Consider the following 24,910-nt stretch of genomic DNA (forward strand, 5'->3'; position numbering starts at 1 on the left):
GGAAAGAGCCTAAATGCCCATCAACTGATGAATGGATAAGGAAATTGTGGTTTACATACACAATGAAGTACTACGTGGCAATGAGAGAGAATTAAATATGGCCCTTTGTAGCAACATGGATGGAACTGGAGAGTGTTATGCTAAGTGAAATAAGCCATACAGAGAAAGACAGATACCATATGTTTTCACTCTTATGTGGATCCTGAGAAACTTAACAGAAACCCATGGGGGAGGGGAAGGAAAAATAAAAAGGAGGTTAGAGTGGGAGAGAGCCAAAGCATAAGAGACTCTTAAAAACTGAGAACAAACTGAGGGTTGATGGGGGGTGGGAGGGAGGGGAGGGTGGGGGATGGGTATTGAGGAGGGCACCTTTTGGGATGAGCACTGGGTGTTGTATGGAAACCAATTTGACAATAAATTTCATATATTGAAAAAAAATAAAAAAATAAAAATAAATAAAGTTTCCTTTAAATTCTATGATGATATTACAGGCAATGCTCTGTAGTAAACTGCAGATAGTTTACTGTTAAGAGTGGGAACAGGGGCACTTGGCTGGTTCAGTCAGTAGACACGTGACTCTTGATGTTGGGGTTGTAGGTTTCGAGCCCTGTATTAGGTGTACAGATAACTTAAAATTTAAAAAAAAAAAGAAAGAAAAAGGAAAAGAAAAGAGAAAAGAAAAGAGAAAAGAAAAGAAAAAAAAAGCTGGAACAATCATGTTCAAAATGTATGTTAAAATAATCCTGGCTGTGAATGGGAAAACCGTCTTATTACAAAAATATAATAAATAGGTAGCATCTTACAAAGCAGAAGTCAATTATATAAGATGATTAAAAAAGAATGCTTGAAGCTAGCATTTTCTTTTTAAAAGTTTTGTTTTTAAGTTTATTTGTTTTGAGACAGAGCAAGCAAGGAGGGACAAAGACAGGAGAGAATCCCAAGCATGTCCGTGCTGTCAGCACAGAGCTCGACATAGGGCTCCATCCCACGAACTGTGAGATCATGACCTAAGCCAAAACCAAGAGTAGGGTGCTTAACTGACTAAAACACCCAGGTGCCCTGAGGCTAGCATTTTCTAAGAGGGCACACAAAAAGCCTGTCTAACCTATCTAACACTGGTCAGCTGACTTTCAATGCATCAATGTCACCATTTCAAACTAATACTCTAGAGTCCTCTGAATTTTCTCCCCTTGCCAGGCTACCACTCTCAAAGTACATGTCTTAACTTTTCTGTGTCTTAAGTCTTTAAAAAGCTTATTTTTAAATTTAACTTAAAAGGCTTGTTTTTTTAACTTACTTTTTAGCTTAGCAGGCAGTTTAAGGAAACCCATCACTGATGTGCCCCGAGCCAAGGAGCAACTCAAATACATGGATTTATAGAAATGCATTTCAACTTTAAGTCATCTTGCCTATCACTCCTTTCCACATACTGATAAAATGGAAAGTTCTACCACATTTTTAAAAACACAAGTTCAGGATACTCTTATTCTCTGAGGTATTAAAGAAGTTCATTAGAAGGAGGATTTTCATTAAATCAGCTAATGGCACAGAACAGAGTCCAGCACTTTGTAGGACATTAGCGTAAAATCAGTGTAAGAGTGCTACCAAGTGCAAACGTTCCAGATAAAAATTATTTCACCAATTTCCAAGAATTAACTTACTTAACACTATTTCTACACTAAATATAATGTATCAATTTTGATGATATACACACCCCCACAAAAGGCCTTTAAAAAGAAAGGACATGATGGAACTCCATTCCATGATGTGATCACAACTGGCATTCACCCAGCAACACTAACAGTGCCATGCGGTGACAATGCTGTGCCAGCTGCTTTCACATGATCCTAGTAATCCCCCTCCAAGAGCCTACTGTTACCTTTACCTACAAGGTCAATACAGAAAAGGCCTTCTGATATAGGAGACTTAAGATACTCAGTGATGACAAGGACAGAAACCCAGAATTCAAAAAGTGAAAGAGAAAGCAGGTGTGTCTGCAAAGGGGAAAGGACTCTCCTAAACCCCTCGGGAGAAGACCGAGTAGGAGCTGGTGAAAGGGGCAGGAGAGCAGTCAACGGACAGACGTGCTGCGCATTCAACCAAAACGGATCGCATGTCTTCTGTCTACTTACATTTGTAATGTCAAGGGAAGGAGACACTGTTCTGATTAGAAACAGGGTCCCTACTGAAAATAGATTTTGGGGTTCAGGCAGGAGAAGAACAAAAACACAGCATGGGACTAGAAGACAAGTTCTAAGACAGGTTCTGTCTGTGGGAGCAAGGAAGGTGATGACAGAGAGGCCAGGTTCAGAACATGAGAGGGTGTAGTCCTGCGCATGGCAGACTTAGTCTCTTGTGGCGTCTTAGGTTGTGAATATGCTACACCAATACTGCAGACAGGCAACGGAGAAAGTCAGTACAACAGTCTGCTTCTGCAGACTCCGGCCAGTAAAAAACTGCTTTTAAAAACTTCATTTCCATGTGAGGCCCAAGTCATGAAGGGCAAGGAAAAACATCAAACTGCAATCCAACAAATTTCTTCATTCTCCCTATAAATAAGGACCAACAACGTCTTTCTCATCTTTCTAGTTTTTTCTTTATGTGAAGAGACAGGAGGTTAGCCGTTGACTGAAACAAGTGCATGAACATACACATGCCTGCATGATTCTTTAGGAAAAGGTTACAAGGGTGGGCATCGCAGAAGTCTTCCCACCAGGGGCACCTGGTTGGCTCAGAAGGTTGAGCGTCTGACTCTTGATATTAGCTCAGGTTATGATCTCATGGTTGTGAGATCAAGGCCTGCCATCAGGCTCCATGCTCTGCCTGGGATTCTCTCTGTCTCCCCCTGCCCCTCTCTCAAAATAAATAAATTAATAAACATAAAAAAAAAAAAAGTTTTCCAACTTATCTGTTAACAACTCTTTAAAAACTCCCCAAACTATCCAAAATAGTACTTCTCTAAAAGACCAGTCCACCCTTCAGAATTTAAAAAAAAAAAAAAAAGGATAGAGAGTCATAGTAGCAGTACGATACCTACCCCATAAGGCAGCACACAGAATCTCGGAGTTAAATCTCTTCTTATATTTACGAATCTCTGGGGTGTCACTCTGTGGCCTAGTGTTGGTGGGATTCACATTGACCACTGAGCCCTTCCGGGTAGGATCTTGCCTTATGGCTTCTGGTCTCATTCCATCACAGGAAAATCCCACTAGAACACGATACACTTTAAATTATTTTCTGTACACACAAACAATGCGCTTGCCTCCCTCCCCTGCTACACCTCAGTAAATATTCACATGTTGTAACGGACCCTTTGTCAAGAAAAAGAAATTTGTAAGAAATGTATATGGGAAAAGGAAACTGACTATGCAGCTCACTGCAAATAAGGCAATGCAAGCGGGATGGGTGTTTCTGTATCCGAGGTCTGTGCCTGCAAACAACCACCATGCCATGCCTCAGCCATCAGAAAGACCAATACAAAGTGACCAAGTCCTGTTTGTCAGCTGCTTTCTTGTTGCTCCTTTACTTACCCACAGAAGTCACTGTTGTCCCACTAGATGGAGAAATCTGTAGTAATCTGGGGTCTATAAAAGGTGTAAAGGAGGAGGAAGATTTGTGTTTCTGGAGTGTGCTACTAGCGGACTGAGTCTGCAATGTAAATTTCAATTTTATTAATACAAATGACATTAAAAAGATGAACATACAACATTTCAATCCATTTCTACACTGCATGATTTCCCACTAGGAAGGCCTATCCCTCCTGCATCGTTCCCCCCAAATGCTCTCAGGGGTGCCTCTGCATGTGCATAACACAGCCCGACAATAGGCTGTTCGACCTGGAACCACCAAAAAGCTACATCTCTCTTCAGAAGTACTGTTCATCTAACATAGGAATGCTGTGAGCTACCAACAAAATCTACACTTCATGCTCCAAGTTGTTGTTTTTTTTTTTTTTTTAATAAATAATGATAATAAAAACTCCTAAAGGACAGGCTTGAAATGTCTATCTCAATTCATCAATTTCTGACATTATTCTTCTGCCCAATTAATATATGTTGGAATATTGGCAAATCTTTGCTTTGTATTATTTATTTTAAAGTGAGCCTCTTGCCAGAAAGCTACAGAAGCTTTGGCTACCACCGTTTTAGGTGCATCATCAGTAAACCCATATCGAACAGGGGCTCATTAGTGAAAGGTGCAAACAACAAGATATGGCACATACTTTTGCTCTTTTAGGAACGCTAGTGTTTTGGTTAATAGTGTAACTTAAGACAAAAAAAAAAATAACAGAACACAAAGAAAGTGAAACAAATTGTTAAGTGGAAATGTAATGACAATTAAAAACAAAACAAACGGAAAAATAAACTTGCCAGTTTAGTGAGTTAAGGGTTATAGTAAATATTGGACATTAGAGCAAAATGGAGCAAAGTTTAAATATAAATATAAGGAGAAATGTGAGTGTAGGTGGGATATATCGCTGGAGAAAAAAGAACACTTCTGATCAAGTGCTTTAGTCCTGAAACCTTTCGCCCTCCACAGGCAGCTGAGAGCCACTATGTCCTAGAGCCCAAGACTGCCTAGGCTCCCAGGCTCTCTCCTCCCATTTCACACAGCTGTCTGCTGGCAAGCTTCCCACCCCATCCTGTGATCAATGGCCAATCCATCCGATGGCCAATCTGATGCAAGCCCACCTTGGAAGCAGTTGACTTGCCCCTGCTCCTCAGGGGGAGAGGATTATTCTGATTCTTTCTAACAAGGGAACCAAAATAGAAGCAGGTAGAGACAGGCTGGCAGTTAAATGTTTACATTAACAAGATTGGCTGAAGCTACATGCCACTTTCAACCTCCTTTCGACCATTAGACAAATGCATTTAAACCAAACCTCCCAAGAAATCAAACCACTTGTTTAATTTAGTACAGGGTGCTCAAGGTGGACTATGTCACTGCACCTGGGGCATAATCTTGTTCCAAAGAGCAAAGCACCACCCAACTAGCACCCAGACTGAGCACCACAGCCAAGCCTTCAAACGAGCACACCAGATTTTCCATTCAAAAATTTAAATTAAAGCATGCTCAGACCTTTGCTCTTCTTAACATCCTAATTTTCTACATTTCCCTAAAAATCATTTGGCCTTTTCTTAAACTCTGAATGAAGGTGGATTTCAAGGAAAGACATCCTTTTAACAGGGTTGGTGAAAACGAATCAGTAACCAACCAACGATCTACCCCCCATCAAAAACAAAAAGCAACTCAGCCCTGTTTGAAGGAGATTCCTGTACAGGATAACAAGTGTGTCCAGATAAGGCCAAGTCTGCTTAACCAAATTTTTCTATATTTTACTTATCAGATAAAAAGAATGAAAAAGGCAGATTCCACAAACGGCTACAAGAATTTCATGCCAAATACATATGGATCTGAGAACACAGCAATCATTTTATTTAGACTTTTAAAAAATAAACTGAATAAAGAAAGCCATGCAACTACACTCATCTAGAGAAAAGTAAACAGTGAACTGGCAAGTTGGAGGGACATTGATCTAGGGTTAAGGGATTTGTATGCAGATCTGAAACATGTTACTTGGGGTTGGGGAGAAGGGTAGGTGACAGAAGAAAGCAGGGGGAAGGGAGGGGTGAGGGGTGTGGGAAAGGTCTCCTCTGCAAACTAGCTACTAGGCAGTGCTGGTCAAACCCTATGAAAGCAGCCAGCTGTGGTGCGAGACATACCTCATTAGTAGTGAGCTTGTCCTGGGGTGTCTGTGGGGACATGGTGGGTGTCGGCTGGCTGGAGGATGGGGAGGAAGAGGTGGAGGAAGTGGAGGAGGAATGGCTTTGCTGTAAGAGATCTGGCAAGAGGTGAATGCGACCGGCAAAGCCATTGCTCTCATGATGGCTGGCGCGCTTTTGGTCAACTGTACTCTGTAGAAAAAACAGGCACACTCGTCTCGCTCAAGCGCTGCTGAAATTCCCTATGACCCTACTGATAACTGACTTAATGGTGCTGTGTGACTTTTCAAACTGTTAAATTATCAAGGAAAGACCGGAGGAAACTGGCCAAAATTGTTCACACTTCCTCGCCGAATGCCTACATTGAGCCAACAGAATTCAAAGTACCTCATCTGGTGGCCACAGGACTTGCGCGGTGACGGCTTAATTGGTTTATCTGCCACACTAGCTGTTGTTACCAAAACCACTAGCCTTTTTTGTTTCTTTAAATATCTATCTAAAGCCCTAGAGAGTACCCTGTCGCTTCTCTGAATCCTGGTCTTTTCCACCTTCTTCCCACTTTCCATCCGAATGCATTGCCATTGCATGAAACACACTCAGGAAAAGTCCAAAACACTAGAAAGGCGCCTGTTCTATGTCATGGGAAGTGCATCACTTCTCTGTCTTCTAAGCTAAGAAATGAACAGACAGTTGTAAAACTGAGTAATCCGACACATTTAATATTCAACAAGTGAGGAAACTAACGTTTTGGAACACACAAGCGAGACCTCCCAACCCTTTTGCTCCACGAGGCCCTCCTGTGACTGAGGAGGCTCATCCGCTCTTCAACTGCTCCTGCCAAAGGGCTGCTCCTGCTGAGCACTGTGGATGCCCAGAGCTGGGAGCTCTCTGCAGAACCTCTGCGGCTGCCCTGCTACAGACCGGGGTCTGCCTCCTCACCCTGCAAGCTTGCTGAAGGACTCCATGTGGCTTTTCTACTGCTCAGACACAGACTGTGAGAATCGGCGTGGTGCTTGAATGAGGGCTGCCGCAAAACATGCAGAGGAGCAGCAATGTGGGGTGGAAGACCGCTAGCTACCTTCTTGGCATGCAGCACATACCTGCCTCCCTAGCCCCCAATACTCTACCCTCTGGGTCTTGTTAACATGAAAACAGATGATGATGTAGAAACAGCATGAGTGAGTGAATGAGCAAGTGGGTTAATGACTACAGGAGAAGCTCTGCCTCTAACAACAAAGAGAAGACACAGGTACCTGGCGGACGATTAGAGTGCCCTCCTTGGATGGAGTCATGGCTGGTTCACTTTCTACATCATCATGGACAATCATGGTTTTCACGGATTCTGTTTCACCATTGCTCAAATTCAGAGATGACCTATTGGAACAAAATTCAGAAGTGAAGGGCCATAATAATCCCATGAGCAGAAAACATCCTGTTTAAGATTTTTCATCTTCCCAGAGTGCTTGGGTGGCTCAGTCGGTTAAGAGTCCGACTCTTAGTTTCGGCTCAGGTCATGATCTCACAGTGTGAGTTTGAGCCCCGCATCGGGCTCCATGCTGACAGGGCAGAGCCTGCTTGGGATTCTCTCTCTCCCTCTCTCTCTGCCCCTCCCCTGCTCACTCTCTCTGTTTCTCTCTCAAAAATAAATAAATAAAACTTTTAAAAAAACAAAAAAAAAACAACAACAACAAAAAAAAGATTTTCCACCTTCCCAAAGGCGTAAGATGAGGTCAGGCTACAGATATAGTTTCCTCAAGGAAAATAAATGCTTAGCTTTTCCCTTTCAACAAAGACCTTTCTGCCAGTATTGTCTGTTTTTAAGCAAAAAATTTAGGATGAATTCTTATGGTTAACATGGTTCAATCAAACTGAAACTTCCCTTCTGTCATTTCCTCAAATTAAAAAAATAAAATAAAATAAAATACACGTCGGGGTCTTGGGGAGAGGCACACACGTGCCCACGTGCCCAAGCGCGCGCGCACGCGCGCACACACACACACACACACACACACACACACAGAAGAGGGAAAAACATGAAGGCTGTCTGCTGTTGAATCCAGGAGAACTAAATGTTAAATGGCCATAGAATCAGGATAGGTTTAGAAAAAAACGGTTCCAAATGGAAAGAAAGCTCAGTGGAGACATTCTCAGCCTCTCTAAAATACACCAAGGACTGACGCTGCTCTGGTGTCCTCTGGTCCAGAGGTGGGTTCCTCGGCTCCTTCTTGTTCTACATCATCATCTTCTTCATCTGTTGTCCCTGACTCTTCACTGGATGAGGAGTAGTCTGTCACTTTGTGTGGCGGTCGCACATCTTCCACTGCTCGAAGTTCTTTGGCCAGTGCAGTCAAATCCTAATGCACAGGACAAAAAGGAGTAAGGCAAAGGGGCACACGCAGGGGGCAGTGGGAAGAAAACAGCAAATTATGAGACATTCTTCATTTTAACTACTGATAAGATAGCCACAGTATCAGTTTTGTAAAACTATTTTGTATTTACCAGTATAATTAATAAGAAGGTGAGCTCTTCAAGCTTTCGATAGAAAAGAAGCTAAAGATGTTGCACACAGTTCAAATCTCACAACAATAAAAAACAATCTGCTTACAATAAGGTAATAGTGTTTTTTAAAAACCCTAATGTAAAATTCTAGATCAACAAATGTGTGAAGGCAAATCCCTGGATTTCTGCCCATATAACAAAGTCTTCTCTCGAGAAAACTATCCAGAAAGCAAGATTTTAGTTAAAAAGGGCTGACTGGGAGTTTTTATTTGGTGAACTCATTATTTTTAACTCTTTTATTTTTAACAATTTCAAAGCTAAGAAAAGTGAGTATGTTATTCATGTCTCACTTCACAGAGTGTTAACAATTCGCCACATTCCTAAGAGGGTCCATGACACAGAAAGTGAGAAAGTGCAGGCAGTGCGTGCTGCTGTCGGCAGGAGGTGAGGCACACTTCCCTGGTGCCATCTTACCCACACTTCCCTGCAACGCTGCCAACAAATACGAACATCAGACAGAACGGAAATCCACGTTCAAAGATATCATTCATAAGGAGCTTCGCTTCCCTTTACTCTTCCATACTGAGATATTTTAATACTCAATTATCCAAATATAATTTTTAAGTGTAATTATTATTTATACTCTACATTTTCATATAAAAGTCTGAGGTTTCTACTTGGGAATTACATTTGGAAGTAATGACTTTTTTTAAAAGCAGGCTATGTAGTCACTTTTCCTTTTTCTTTTTAGCAGTTCCAACTGAGTTTCCTTCTCCACAGGTAAGAAGATCTTGTTCTTTTTTGAGCTTAAGCCTCTGAAATAACAGTGTATTGGACCTTGGGTCTTAACTATTTCATAATTACAACTGTAGCTTTTTAAGAAGTTATTTTTAGAAGCTGTATTTAACAATAAATGTATGCAGTAAATTCTGTGTTAAAAAGATAAAGCAGAAGTCTAGGACTTTTGAATTCTAGAAAAGAACAAAAAGGGAAGTTGAGGGCGGAAAGGAAATGTGGATGGATTATAAGCTAAAATGAAGAGGCAGCTGGAATGTTGTTCTGCTGCAGAATCTTTCAGAGATGGGGCTTACCACTTCACCCTTCAGTGCAGTAGCAGTTTCAGTGAGCCGGAGAAGCCATCAGTGATGAAGAATGCACAGCACAAGGAAGCACGGGAGAGAGGGGAGTGAGGGGAAGTACAGAAATCAATTCAAGCAAGAAATCAAAATTCCAAAAGGCTTAAAACCCCCAATGGGCACAGTTACATGGTCAGTTAATGCAACAAGGATTAAAGACCAAGTATGAGGAAGTCAAAACTGTCATTTCTGGTACCAAAAGGCAGAATTTAAATAATAGGTGAATTGAAGAAAGAAGTTAATGTAAAAAAATTTAGTCTAAAAGCCAGTTTTGGGGCATCTAGGTGGCTGAGTTGTTTAAGCGTCAGACATTTTCAGACAACACTTTCGGATTTCAGTTCAGGTCATGATCCCACGGTCGTGGGACTGAGCCCCACATAGGGCTCTGCACTGAACGTGGTACCTGCTTGAGATTCTCTCTCTGCCACTCCCACTCAAAATAAATTAAAAAAAAAATTTTTTTAAAGCCACTTTGTAAATGCCCAACTTATCAAGAATACATAAAGGTTAACGCTGAGCAAAGAGGTAAAAATAAAAAGGCTTTTCTTTCTTTTGTACTTTTTGAAAAAAAATTACTATAGTGGTGGGGTATGAGTGTGCACAAATGTGTGAGGACACGGCACTCTTTCTAAGTCCTGAAATCTGTAAGAGGGCCCCATGAAAAAGACTGTAAGCTTCTCAACCACATATTTTTAAGAGATCTCACTCAAGCTTGGAATAAGTAAAACTGATTTTGTAGAATTCTTACAGCAGGCTTGAGAGGTCTAAAAACTTCCTTCTTATCTTCAGATTTTTTCACTGCATTTTCGAGGCGCTGAGATGGAGAGCCTTCAGATTTGGATGACGCTGTGAAATTCAAGAGCAGAAATGGATAAACATAGAGAAGTGCGTCACATAAAGCTGACCCAGCCCACCCAGCCTCTGCCTCTCTCCCCTCCTTCTCCCTCCCACTCCTGCTAACCCTACTCAAGGCTTCACACTCAGACCTGACTCTGCTTAGCATGTATTCGTAACACCTTGTTACATTATGTCAATGACATACTGGAGGGAACTTTCACTAACTTAATATTTTGACAGTTAAAATAACCAATAATGATGACAGAGTGGATGGGAGCCTACATTCTAAGAAGTGGGTTCAAATCCCAGCTCAGACATTTAGCTAATCATCTTGGACAAGTTTATCAATCTCACTAAATTGCAGTTGCTTTAATCTGTAAAATGGAGACACAATACATTTCTTTCTTTCTCTCTCTCTTTCTCTCTCTCTTTCTCTCTCTCTCTCTCTCTCTCTCTCTCTCTCTCTCTCTCTCTCTCCCCCGGTCATTTTAAGGATTAAGTGAGATTATGCATATAAAGTGCTCACAGTGAGAGGCATGTGTAAGCTCTCAAAAGTGAACTCTTTGTTATTAAAATTATGGTAGCATTAGCAACCTGTACTGAAACATTGCTTTGTGGTATGCAGCTGTGGAAAAACCATAGGCCTTTTTACATGATTAAAAAGAACCTCCAATACACTATCATAGCCCAATACTGTTAACGAGGGAAGGGAAAAACAAAGGCATCCTACATCTCACTCTGAAGCGCTCCCCAGAGCCGCTCTGAGACCCAGGGTGGGACCCAGGCTGGGATCCTGAGTTGCTGGACCCCGAGGAGCTGCCACTGCCGGGCCTGGGCACCAGCTTCTCCACTCTCTCCCACAGCAGCCTGGGCTCAATACTGCTGTTAGAAAAGAAAAGAGAAAAGCTAATGCATTATGCCAAGATCAAGTTATAAACATATGCGTGATGTGTCCATCGATGTCTTTGAAATCTAGGTGAGAAAAAAATGGCAACATTTAACATTAAAACAGCATTTAACATTAAATTCACCAAAAGTTAACTAGGTTATTCATGGATTTTTATCTCCCAGATCCTTTTTTAAATTCAAGCATAGTTCACACACGTCACATTGGTTTTGGGTATACAAAGTGTCCCAGATAATCTCATATCAAAAATGTTAAATGACAGGCTACCATTAGCAGACCCCACATCTTCATCACAACTGACAGGAAATGCTACTGTTCAGTCTAAAAGCGTTACTATTTCTGTCACAGCTACAAACTCAGTTTCTTATTATAAAAAAGTCTACTTATGTAATCACACACAAAATTATACTATTCTCACTGTCCATCAGTGCTTTCAAGGGCCAACACTTATGCAGCATACTCCCTTGTATGGGCTGTGTTAGAAACATGACAGAAAGCACAGGTTGTGATGTACCCTGGCCACGGATGCAATCAGAGCACAAGTTTGCTAGGTTACAATTAATACAGAGACTCAATCACAGGAGAATCCCACAGTCTACCCTGATCATTTAAGGACTAAGAAGGCTCTCTGCAGCTTCTGGCCTGTCTTCCATCTTAGCACTTCAAGTTCTAAAAGGCTAGATGTGCACAAGGCTAACTTCAGAGGTTTGGCGGTGATCAAGTACAAAATAGTCAACATAGTGCCCTTTCCTTCTCCTAGGACGGCACTGGCTAATGGAAATCACAGAGAGGATGAAAACACTCTGTAGCTGAGTAGTATAACATGGTAGTATAACATGCACGTGGCTCCTGAGCATGTGAAATGGGACTAGCACAGCTAAGGAAAATAACTTTTAATTATATTGAATTTTAATTAAGTGAAATTCAAATTTAGATAGCTGTTTAGCTATTTTAAGTAACAGAACAGCTCTATAACCTGAAAATATTATTTGGTTAACTCACTAGTTTATTACAGACTGCAAGTCAACCCCGCACTTTCTTTCGTTTGTGATTTCCATACCACTCCCAAGGCATTAGGACATCCTTTAGAGGATAAACTCCCTCAGGTTACAATTGTCTCAGACTCTCCCCTGCCTTCCCTTCCACTTGCCCTTACACAGACAGGGAGTTTTCATTTTAAAACTGCCAAACATACCATTGGATTCAGACTCTTTTTTCACTATAGACCAGTTTGCTATTATTCATGATAATGGATTTCCTGGCAGTTTTTCTTTTATAAACTGATGATTTCTTTACCCCAGATGGTTCCATGTTTATGAGCATTTTTATGAAAACAAGTATGATGGAATATTCTGTGCAGTAAACCTATTCTTAAGGTTCCCTCTTCTCTTACCTGGTGGAGTTTCTTTGACCTGCTTGGCTATTTTGCTGTCCACTGCCTTGCAGTGGGGAATCCCGACGCGACAGAACAGGAGAACGAGATGTTGTCCTCACAGGAACCTTGGGGTAGAAAAATATAGCAATTAAATTATTGAAAATGAGAAGAAAAAAATATTTCCCTACCAAAACATATTTTTACAACAGTCTGAATTATGTGAGCCTTACTATCACTACCCCTCTCCCTGATCCTTCTATGCCCTCCACTGATTCAATATGATAGAGAAAATTTAAGTCAAAGGCATCAAAGGAGCCAGGACAAACAGCCTTTCTACACTTCCGTAACATTTAAATGATGTTTGTACTGAAGCTTAGTGGCAGGGGACATACAAAGCATTTTGCTGAGATAATGTGAGAATCAGAAAAATAAGCTCAAAGAAACCAAACAATGGTCTACAAACGGATCAGTAGGAAATGAAGACTGGTAGGAAGCAAGAAAATATTCAGAGGAAGCAAATTCCAAGTGGAGGGAAAAATTAACGAAATGAAAAAGTGCCTTTCATTTAACTTCGCCATTAACTACCAAAAACAAAACAAAAAATTGAAAAACAAAAATCCCTCAATTTAAAAAGAACAAAATCATTTTTTTGGAAATGTTTATGTTAAATTTTTCTTAAAAGACCTTTTCTGAAAATTTTGATAATCATTAATGTTGCAAAACAATTTATAGCTTTTGTATAAATGTGTAAGACAGCTGCTAAAATATACTTTGATTCTTTTTGTTCTAGAAGTATATTCTTTATAGACTTACTCATATATTATTCTGTTACTCTGTGTTTAAGTATAGCACTAACAACAACCATAAAAAGCTAACTGGCCACTGGCTGAATATAACTGCCTAACTATGGAACTTTCCCCACTGTAAAAAGTTCCTTTGAAGTTTCATTGCCCCTTCATTCTGGTGAAGCCATCATACCCTTAATTAAAATAAATATTTTTTTAAATAACAAAATGGAAAAAAGAAGCACACATCTGTCTTTCTGCTTCTTACCCTTGGAGGCACCTCGTCACTGTCTGATCTAGACCAAGCCTTTTGGGTGGGGTCAGGTACCTCCGACTTAGAGTCAGAACTCTGACTTAGCACCTCACTGCGGGAAGGTGGACATGGGTCCTGAGAGCGAAGATGGTGGTGTGCAAATTTGGGAGGAGAAGGGTCACTGAAGGAATGGGATCGCGAGACAGGGGAAACATTGTTCTTGAGAGATGCCAGGTGGGACCACTGTACCTTACAAGAAAACAAAACACAAAACATTCAATGCGTTCTGCATAAAACGCTTTTCTGGTCAATACCAAATCCAAAACAAGAAGTAGGGGAAGGCAAACTGGGGCAATACAGTACTCGGTAAGCCAAGCAGTGGAACAGTTATACTTCTAAGGGACGAAGCAGTCTGGGGAACACAATATATAGAAAAAAGCAAATTTACATTTATAAAGAAAACTCTTTTAATATCCAGACTAACATTACAGATAGGAGTAAACACAAAGATTAAGGAAACAAAACAAAATCACACAAAAAAAACCCTCACAGAGTCCTAATCCTAAAAGGGAGGACAACATGCTACATGCACATCCATGTCAAAGCAGAGAGTGGACAGGCAGAGAGAGGGAGAAAAGAAAAACCACAAGACAGACACTGCCATACATGCAGACCTATCTATCCATCCTCACATCACCTGGTCTCGTAAAATTTCAGACCAAATAACCACAGAACACATTTAATGAGCAAAGACAAACCCCTATGTGTTGGCAGATTACAGCAATACAACTTAAAAACAGCCAACTTTTCAAATACACCGATTTTATTTCTTTCTTCTCTCAAGTCATAAAACACTCATGCTTTAGAGATTGCTATCCATGTTCATAGTAGTTACAAAAAAAGGAATTTTGGTTTCTTTAGGAATATTCAATACTATCATTCCCTCTGCTGCTGCTACTGGAGTATGCCTTCTACTTGACAATTGAAAAAAATGTTAACAACAACTTGTCACCTGAGTTAATCTGGTTGCTTTTAAATTGGGAAAATAATCTCTGAAATAATCTATATTTTATTATATTAGATTGCAATTTATATAATTCCAGCTATGCTATCTATTATATCAACGCACTTAATGAGAACTAAAAATACCAAATCACAATTGGCTCAACCTTTCTACATGCAAGATTCAGAATAAGTCCCATAGGAGAGGGACAAATTCCATTTACTGGCATAATCCCAGACCGCTTAAATGTTTAAAATTTTCAGGTGGAAAAATGTGAAACAAAGCATTATCTACAACTATAATAAAAATTGGGTTTAAAAATAGAATCCTATGTGAACAGTCTCCTCAAAGAATTTTTTCATAAGCATAGGTTTCAGTCCAAAGCAACTTTAGGTAAAAAGAAGAAAAGGGAGGCTATAATCATTAATATAAAAGTAGCCTACATAATTCAGGAACTCCTATTTTCTAAATTGTTAGTGGCCAAATAGATAAAAATTTTCTATTTGTTGTAAGTTTAACTTTCAGAATAAAAAGTTTAGTCCTAGACTCTTCATCCAAATGTTGTTAAACAAACCTACTGTACTAGTCCCTCTTCCCTTCCCTCTCCCCCCTTTAACCTGTACTGTTTTCTTCACAATCTGGCTTGTGGCTCAGCTCTTCTGTGAATCAACACACTGCTGACTGCATGTAAATTCCTCCCTGTCCCCTAACACCCCCCAACCCCACAAACACATGCTTTGCTTATTAGGTCTGGTCCTTCTTTTTTCTTTTCTTCTTCTTTTTTTTAAACAACTCCTCCATACTGGGATTATTTATTGTAAAGCATGTTCAAATCCTCCTTTGGATTTTTTTTTTTTCTGAACACCACAGCTACTTCAATCACAAGAATATGAACTTTTGTCCCCGAACACATGCAAGCATCCGTGACAAGTCAACTCAGGCTTCAAGGTGCCAAATGTCTAAATGTTACTTATTTTCAGTAAGAGAATAGGAATCTGTATTTTAAGGACCTCTCAGATCTTTGACATGGATAATCCCTGCTATTAACTGTTTTCTCTGGACAGGACAGAGGGTTCTCTTTTAACCACATAGCACTCAGCCCAGGGGTTCTCCCTCACCTAGACAAGGCAGAATGCTGTGGTCAACCTAATGAAAGGACCTTTCCCCTGGCCTACTTCAGGGAAATGCATACTGAACCTACTAGATCATATCTTCTTTTGGATCTTGAACCTTTTGAGAATCTAATGAAAGGCCCTTTTCTCCCAGAAAAAATATGTACATTTGGACAAACCAATAAATTCTATATGTAATTTCAACTGGGCTGTCACTGGATTTCCAAAAGCCCACTCATGCAACTGGCCAGGAACCAAGGATCAAAGGTTAAGAAAAGGTTCTGGTTCTCCCTCTATGTACTTTCTAAAAACAAACCTGAAAAAATTTTGAATTAGAGAAAGGAGGCATTTGTTTATGAGCATCTGAGTTAGGAAAGACAAAAAGACTAAAAGAAGAAATCACTGAATCTAGATATCCTTAATGAGTATAATAAAAATCTTTTTAAAAAATCCTTCTTTTCTCTATCAACTAAGGGGATATCACCTGTAAGTTAATTTAGAATCACTCCTGTGAATCTCTTTTTTTCCTAATGTGGTAACAAACCAATCTGTGAATGTTACAAGCAGGCCCATGGCTTAGTGAACTACCGTGTGAGTCACCTCAGCCCACAGCCACCGGGCTGTTGCTACCTGTGGCTCAGCTGGTCTCTGCAGGGCAGGATGCACAGACTCGGAGTTGCCATTGGAAAAAGACTCTGATCTGGAAGGCACTGGTGGCTCCAATACTCTGCCTGTCTGCTTAGACTGGGCTTCAGGGGAGCTGTGGTTAGTTTTCCTAAATCTATCTTCCACCTGCATCAGAGAATTAGAAGACATAACTCAGTGTTAGTAGGGAAAAGCAGAGATCCCAAAGAAAGCTTGAGTGGAAGGGCCCTAGAGAGAAATTTTCTCTTTTCTCTAGCTACAAGGAAAGAGAGGAGGCAAATATAATAGGGCTAAAATTCAATTTGAGATAAAGAAATATGAAGATAAAAATTAAGCCTTTAATATCTCCTGGCAAGAATTCTAAGATTGTACATGATGATAAAAAACTAGAAAAAAAAATGAACGTCACAACTAACTACACCAAAAGATTAAGATTAGAAGATTATCATCAGGAATTCAAAACACATTTCATCGTACCCAAAACAAAGGCATTCTAGGATACGGAGAACACTTGTTCCTAGAATCTACTCTCTGTGAGGGTGAGACGTGGTGGAAGGGTGCCACCTACAGGCCAGGTTTCAACACACTGCAGAAGTCAACCAGCTTCCAGGATTCCTAGTATTCCAAAAGTTACCGCTTTGCCACATCCTCACCAGGAGGCTCTGGGTGGCCCAACTGCACCAATTTCATTAACAAATCACAATCAGTGATTTGTTAAAAAAGTCAGTATAATTGGGCTATAGGCACTGTTCATTTTCATGGTGGTTTTGGAAAAATAGTTAACCAGGACACCATCCCCTTATGTACATTTTAAGAATGATTTTGCCATATAATCTTCCCTCTGTTTAGTGCTCACTTCACCCAAGAGTTGTTTACAGAGGCACTCTGGTTGTCTCTGGAGAAAACACCAAGCAGATAAGGGACCGCAGGCAAGTGTCCTTTCACTTGTCTGAACCACATTTTCTTGGCTAGAAAACCAAAAGACTGGCTCTGATCTGCTCTCTGTGTCCCTGTCTAGGCTTACTATTACACAGCTCCTAAGAGTCATTCTATAACTTCCCAGGGAATGAGCAACACCAGATCAATATTTAAGCAACAAAGGAAAGAAAATACCTCTCGGGTTCTGTCAGTGGGCTCATAGTGGGGCTTAGGCTCTGGAGCGTGATAGCTTGGCTTGCTCCTTTCCTGCTGCGGTGGCTGCTGCTGCTGCGGGTGCGGCCTCCTGTGGTCATGCTGTAGAGACAGGAGATATGCTTGTTCTTGTTGCAACTGCCTCTGGAGCCTCTCTGCCTGCCGGTGCTCCTCCATCTCCCGCCATCGGCACTCCTTGGAGAGGGAGAGGAGAACACTAAATCTATGGGCCACCGCACAACTCGCCTCTTCTCTGGATTCATTCTCAACTTTTCACAAAGACCATGCCTTCCCCCCCACCTTTTTTTAATCACAGAGCAAAATGACTGGGATTTTAAATAGCGTATTACCTGCGGAAAAATATGACAGCTTGTTGCTAACCATAATATCACTGGACAGAGAGAGAATTCAATTAAAAGTTGGTTTTGGTGGTTTCAAAAGTTAGTGTATTAGGCAAAAATCCTATGGCATGTGCTTTGAACTTTCAGCCTTTGGCATTCTAGTTTGTTCACTGAATGCCAAGTTCTGTTCAAACCCTTGCTATCTACCAAAGAGAACGGTTAACTCTTCAACAGGAAATAAGTAAATAGAAGCCACCTCGAAATGTGCCCAAAGCAGCATGACCACAGAGGACATCTCCATTTGAGCCTGTCAGCCCACAACGCTAACCAAAATGGTCTGGTAATCACCACGGCTATGCCCAAAGCTCAGGGGAGGGATAGAGAAATGAGCCCTAATGCTACGGAACAAGACAGATACAGGGCGTTACCAGTAACATGGCCTGCTCCTGGAGCAGCTGCTGCTGAAGGATTTCCAAGTGCCGCTGCTCCTCTTCTAGCTGTCGCCTGATATACTCCTGTCACACAGAAATTACCCAGCAATCAATTTATCCCAAAGGAAAGCATCAGAACCACCTGAATGGAGCACCAAGAACCATTTGCCCCAATGGTCTTCAGTGGTAATTCACTTAGTGATGGATATATTATGAAACATATAGTGAAAGATTGTCCCCAAGATCTTCAAATTGGTCAACGAAGATCTAAAGAGTCTAATAAATGATGATATACACTCTACTGATATACACCAAAGTATCTGATAGTTCTTCTGTAAGAACGCAGCTGTTAAATACAATTGCAGGATTTCAAAGAACCAGGATACTCCTCTTAAGGATGGTAGACCAGAGAAATCAAGTTTAATTAGATAAGAAACCAGAGGGTTCTCATTGCCCTAGAGGGTTCCGATGAATCATTTAAAACAAGCATGGATTGCCAATTTTTAAAACCCCAAACCAAAATCCGTTTTAATATTAAAACAGAACAAACATGATTTGTGTTTTCTCTGATGACACAGAAGGTACCTGGAATGACTATATTCTGAAAGCCATGATCTGTGAACACCAGACTCAGGTGGTTTCTCACAAATGAATAGGCCCAGGCTCTTCAAGAAGAGACTGAGAGTGTGTGTGTGTGTGTTTGTGGGGAGGGGGCGGGGAACTTATTTTCAAGGGGAAGAGAATGACAAGCCTCTGGATCAATGAAAACAGGTACATACCCAAAACATGTAAAGAGGAGAAATCCAACCTTGAAGTTGCATGCGTATTTAATAGACTAGGAAATCAAGAGACGTTTGGAAATCTCAGACCTTTAGAAAACCCTCAACCTTCCATTTTCTCAGTATCCTCATTTGAGAAATGAGTATCAAGAATATTCTTGGGGCACGTGGATGACTCAGTTGGTTAAACGTCTGACTTCAGCTCAGATCATAATCTTGTGGTTCGGGAGTTCGAGCCCCGCGTCGGACTCTGGGCTGACAGCTCAGAGCCTGGAGCCTGCTTCAGATTCAGTCTCCCTCTCTCTCCCTGCTCCTCCCTCGCACTCTGTCTCTCTCTCTCTCTCTCAAAATGAAACAAACATTTAAAAAAATTGGGGCGCCTGGATGGCTCAGTTGGTTAAGCGGCCGACTTTGACTCAGGTCATGATCCCGTGATCCGTGAGTTCGAGCCCCGCGTCGGGCTCTGTGCTGACAGCCCAGAGCCTGGAGCCTGTTTCAGATTCTGTGTCTCCCTCTCTCTGACCCTCCCCCGTTCATGCTCTGTCTCTCTCTGTCTCAAAAATAAATAAATGTTAAAAAAAAATTTTTTTTAATAAAAAAAAAAAACATTCTCTTGCAACTCTCAAGATTTTTTGTAAGGCTCAAATAGGACACAGACATTAAACAACTCTGAAATACAAACAAAAGAAGTTTCCTTCCTTTTCAAGAAGGAAAAAAGCTAACTGTTCCAGAAAGGGAGTAGACTAAGAGATCTAAGAAGAGAAGTTTTATTCTGAAATTCAGATTACGTCTTTACAGTGTCTAATGCTGACCATCCACTTGTACCATGGCACACATTTTAAAATAAAAATAGCTATACATCTGAGCTGGACAGAAGTTTTAGTTAACCAATAATTCTGGTTTAGAGAATGCAGGATAACACAAATCATGACATATACATTTCCTCAGAAACCTTTATCTTATAAAATAAACTTTACCCAAAAAAGCCAATCTGGGAGAAAGTGTATCTAGAAGGGCATTTGCAAAGACACTCTGATTCCAACCTGGGCTCCAAGTCCCATTCCTCCTAGCCTAACCTTCCACGGCACATGCTATGCCAAGCACTGACCTAGCATGACATGTGGCCTTCCCCTGTAACAGCTGAGAAAGGAATCTGAGTTCCAACTCACCTCTTCTTTGAACTAGACTGAAATGAACCATAACTTGAAAGACCAAATTAGTACAGTCGTTTTGTCTTTTTGCCTTCAAAACACAAGGACAACCAGGAAAGTCACGTCTATCCAAACCACAAATGTCCTAACATACAATGAGCATGCAGAATACAATCATACATGTATACAAACATGCAGAAGTGCAGTTTCTTACAGCACTGTTAACACGAAAGATTTTGCAACAGAATAAGGAAAGCAGAATAAAACTACTTTGATACCTATCGATTTTCAAGAAGAGGTAAAGGATACTTGCTATACACTGCTAGGAATTTACCCAAGGGATACAGGAGTGCTGATGCATAGGGGCACTTGTATCCCAATGTTTATAGCAGCACTTTCAACAATAGCCAAATTATGGAAAGAGCCTAAATGTCCATCAACTGATGAATGGATAAAGAAGATATGGTTTATATATACAATGGAATACTACCTGGCAATGAGAAAGAATGAAATCTGGTCATTTGTAGCAATGTGGATGGAACTGGAGGGTATTATGCTAAGTGAAATAAGTCAGGCAGAGAAAGACAGATACCATATGTTTTCACTTATATGTGGATCCTGAGAAACTTAAGAGAAGACATGGGGGAGGGCAAGGGGGAAAAAAGTTATAGAGAGGGAGGGAGGCAAACCACAAGAGACTCTGAAATGCTGAGAACAAACTGATGGTTGATGGGGGGTGGGGGAGAGGGGAAAGTGGGTGATGGGCATTGAGGAGGGCACCTGTTGGGATGAGCACTGGATGTTGTATGGAAACCAATTTGACAATAAATTATATTTAACATAAAAAAAAGAATACTTGCTATACATGAATGTTAATGACTGTCACTAGCACATTAAAGATGAAGTATTACTGTCACATACTCCTCTCACCATCACATTGTGAGAATTACCCCTAGAAGACTTAACTTTCAAAAGCTTAATTACTTTTACTCCTCTTTGCAATCCCTAAGTATAAATCAGAATGTGGGGAAAAACAAAACAAACAAACCCAAAACACACCAGTGCTGACTGGCCAATAATGTCAATAGTAACAGAAATATCCTTAAATTCTCAGGAAGAAATAGTACATGTGCAGAGAACCTGAAGCATATGATCAGTTTCAAGGATAGTAGCTGAATACTCAACTGTGGAAGTTAATACCATAGTTGATAAGTATTTTAAGTACGAATTTCAAGTATTATTTAAATTGGTCTCCGTTCATATCTTTCCTCCTTTACTCAAAGCTCATAACAAAGAGCGATCAATTCAAAGATGTGAGAGGTGAAGAGGTTCTGAGGGGCTCACACTGACAGCACAGACACAAAAGCACAGTCAATTCAGGGAACAGAGATTTCTAAAGACAACTATAGCTGGCATCAATAAAATGCTCTAAGTATTACCAAAATATCATCTTTTTTGGCTAAACAAAACCACGATGTTATTAGTTTTTCTAAGCTACATAGGTATATACTGAGTTATATACAAATATGTTTATTATGATATTCAGCCACTGGATAATTCAAACATTCCTTGTGGTTGGTTTTTCAGTTCATTAAAGAAAAGGCTAATCATCATCCAGATATTTGAGGTTCAAAGCATTTAAGCCAAGCCCAAAAAGAAATATTCAGAAATCTTTTGGGCATCACACTAGTTGGAGACCACTCAACTGACTTCAAGAGGTTTCTAAATGTAAAAATTTATCCATCATTTTTAATTTCAATTTATTAATTCAATTTATTGCTGTGCTTCCAATTGTGCTTCGGCATTTTCAAACCTCTGAAGTCCTGAATATGTGTGTGTGTGTTCGTGTGTGTGTGTGTTCGTGTGTGTGTGTGTTCGTGTGTGTGTGTGTGTGTGTGTACATACATGCGTGCACACGTGTCTGTACTTTGAGTCCCAAATCCCCCAACTCTACAAAGCAACCTCACATATGACCTCACATATGCATGGTCAGAACATTCTTTTGTGACCTAACCTGTTCTCTTTCAACTCTCCTCTTTTCTTCCTCTGCCCGTCTCCTCTCTTCTTCTTCTTTACGTCTTCTTTCCAGTTCCTCCAGACGCCTCTTCTCTTCTTGTTCTCTCCTTCGCTGTTCACGTTCTTGCTGCCTTCTAGCTTCACGTTCTCTCCTTTGTTGCTGCGCAAGTAAAGATATGTAATCAGCAGGTATCTTCTAACTACTGCTCTCATGACACTTTGCTGACCATTTACAGGTAGGTGCTGATGAGGGGAAGTTCACAGACCCCATCTCGACTGGCCAGTTATTTCCACACTGCTCCTCCACCCCACATGTACCAGCTTCCTCATAAATATTGGTCAAAGGTGGGGTGCTTCTGTGAATCCTTACACAGTTTGGTTTCGTTTGATATCAATTCCCCATTCTTCACTATACTACGCAACTAAAGGACAGGGAATTCTTTATCCATGCACATCACTAACAGAATTATCCAGGGCCCTTAAATCAGAAGAAAAAGACAGAAGACAAAGGAATAAAGGAGAACGGAAGTAAAGCAAAGAGGAAAGAAATAGTTAAAAAGAGGAAAAAGAAAGGAAAAAGAAATTGACAACAATAAGAATAAGAATTACCAGTATTATTCATAGTAATGAATTTAAGAAACTGCCACAGCACACATGCATACTATATGTCCTGCACTGTGCTCAGTGTTTGATATTCTTTATTCCATTTCCTTTATCTAATAAAATTTTCAAAACAAACCTGGAAATAAGTATTTCAATCCTACTTTACAGATGAGCAAATAGGTTCAGAAGAGTCACGTGATTTGCACAGTGTCACCCAGCTAGCAAGTCCCAAACTAGAAGGGCCATTCTGCCTCTAATGCCTGTAGTATTAACCATGTGCATCCTACTAGCAGGTAGGTAGTAACAACCGTTACTCTAACAACCGTTCCTAATCCAGGCTGTTCTATATAACCCCTAAGTATAGAGTAGTGGGACACAATGGGCACCTGTCTGGCTGCTTTTCTCATCCAGCCCCAGACATCTGTTAATAAGGCACTTCTACAGTGTAAAGTATAGAATTAACCAATTCTTCCCACAAATATGAAAAATGCTAGCCTCTAGACTAGGGCCATCTAATAAAACACTCCAGGATGATGAAAATGTTCTGTCTCAGTACTATTCAATAGAGTAGCTACTAGCCACATGTTGCTACTGAGTACCTAAAATATGACTAGTACGATTGAGGAACTTCCTTTTCAATTTTACTTCAATGAAGTTAACTTAAGTTTAAATAGCCATATATGGCTAGTGGCTACTGTACTGGACAGCACAGGTCTAAAGAATACACACCCATCAAATTTCTCAAGACACAGGAAGCTGACAGTATTATCACAAACTTCAATATGGCACTAAGATTATTAAATAAGAAAGTTTGGGATAAAGTTATTGGGGATATTAGACATAAATATTTGTAATAGGCATAAAAGTAGGTATTTATTATAGTCTGAGTATTAATTTCTACCCCCCCCAACACACACACACAAGCATTCATTCTGAAGGTAGACACTTAAAAAAATGATTTCCTAAGAAATATAAAGAAATGTCTTATATGTGGAACCCTTGCACAGAGAGGATTTCTTGGTACCTGGTCTCTCTCAGCTGAGTGTTACATGACCATTACTCTCAATACAGTTCTGAGTTAGCTTCTGGCCCCATCTCCTCTCTCATTCCATATATTGCATGGTTTAGTTATTTTTCTTTAAAAATTTTTTTATATGTTTATTTATCTTTGAGAGACAGAAACAGAATGCGAGTGGGTTAGGGGCAGAGAGAGGGAGACACAGAATCTGAAGGAGGGTCCAAGCTCCGAGCTGTCAGCACGGAGACTGTGAGATCATGACCCAAGCTGAAGTTGGACCTCAACCGACTGAGCCACCCATGTGCCCCTCATGCTTTATTTTTTTCCCAGCAATGTCTGCTCTTAGAATTCAACACACAAAACACACAGTTTCCCATGGGTGTGGGTAGGGTCGTAGAAATAAAAGAGTTCCTGTCCTGGTGTTTAGAAACTACAACTTTAATGGCCAAGGCATCTTTATTAAATTGAAACATGTACACTGTCCCCATACAATGTACTTGCTGCCTGTCATTTGCTAGCTTAATGCCCATACAGGCACATGTGCCATGGTGTGGGGCTTGCATTCAGGGCACCTGGCCCTGAGCACTGTGCTGCACCTTGGGAGGAAAGAGGCCTTTCTTTTTAAAAACTAGCTACCGAGGGGCGCCTGGGTGGCTCAGTTGGTTAGGCGACTGACTTCAGCTCAGGTGATGATCTCACAGTTCGTGAGTTCGAGCCCTGCATTGGGCTCTGTGCTAACAGCTCAGAGCCTGGAGCCTACTTCAGATTCTGTGTCTCCCTCTCTCTCTACCCCTCCTCCTCACACTCTGTATCTCTCTGTCTCTCAATAATAAATGAACATTAAAAAAAAATTTTTTTTAAACTAGCTACTGATAAATAAAACCCACAAAACCACCTCACCCTGCCCCAGGACTTCACCAGCAATATAACACAGACACTTGAGGAAAGAAATCTGAGAATCTCATCCAAGCAGTGTTACTGGAGCCTTTCTACTTCAAAGCAAATTAAGTTAAGATCTTTTATTTTACAATTTTTGCTTTTTCCATTCAGGAACAAAAAGAAGAGAGTGGCTTTTACCAGTACGTTACTTATAACAAATATAAGCTCAGAATACAACCATTTCTCTAACACTGGTAATAAAAATCCTCATATTTTGCCAATTGGG

At 40.5% G+C, this 24,910-nt stretch overlaps 1 protein-coding gene across 45 annotated transcripts in view; it reads right to left on the minus strand.

The window, feature by feature from the left end:
* Positions 1–24,910, minus strand: part of MAP4K4 (mitogen-activated protein kinase kinase kinase kinase 4) — a 188,219-nt gene that overhangs the window by 18,167 nt on the left and 145,142 nt on the right. For 4 of the 45 annotated variants that reach the window (XM_042981097.1, XM_042981101.1, XM_042981108.1 and 1 more), the window contains 14 exons: positions 22,123–22,284; positions 18,176–18,262; positions 17,389–17,601; positions 16,261–16,422; positions 13,531–13,764; positions 12,496–12,602; positions 10,926–11,077; positions 10,107–10,204; positions 9,314–9,322; positions 7,902–8,077; positions 6,977–7,097; positions 5,724–5,915; positions 3,531–3,648; positions 3,038–3,208 (listed from right to left, as the gene is read on the minus strand). In XM_042981097.1, coding sequence (XP_042837031.1) covers positions 3,038–3,208; positions 3,531–3,648; positions 5,724–5,915; positions 6,977–7,097; positions 7,902–8,077; positions 9,314–9,322; positions 10,107–10,204; positions 10,926–11,077; positions 12,496–12,602; positions 13,531–13,764; positions 16,261–16,422; positions 17,389–17,601; positions 18,176–18,262; positions 22,123–22,284 — 2,002 coding nt within the window. The remainder of the gene's footprint in view (positions 1–3,037; positions 3,209–3,530; positions 3,649–5,723; positions 5,916–6,976; positions 7,098–7,901; positions 8,078–9,313; positions 9,323–10,106; positions 10,205–10,925; positions 11,078–12,495; positions 12,603–13,530; positions 13,765–16,260; positions 16,423–17,388; positions 17,602–18,175; positions 18,263–22,122; positions 22,285–24,910) is intronic. The other 41 variants (XM_042981098.1, XM_042981102.1, XM_042981107.1 and 38 more) reach the window with 35 other exon arrangements.

Source organism: Panthera tigris, chromosome A3 (assembly GCF_018350195.1).
Source record: "Panthera tigris isolate Pti1 chromosome A3, P.tigris_Pti1_mat1.1, whole genome shotgun sequence".
Classification (NCBI taxonomy): domain Eukaryota; kingdom Metazoa; phylum Chordata; class Mammalia; order Carnivora; family Felidae; genus Panthera; species Panthera tigris.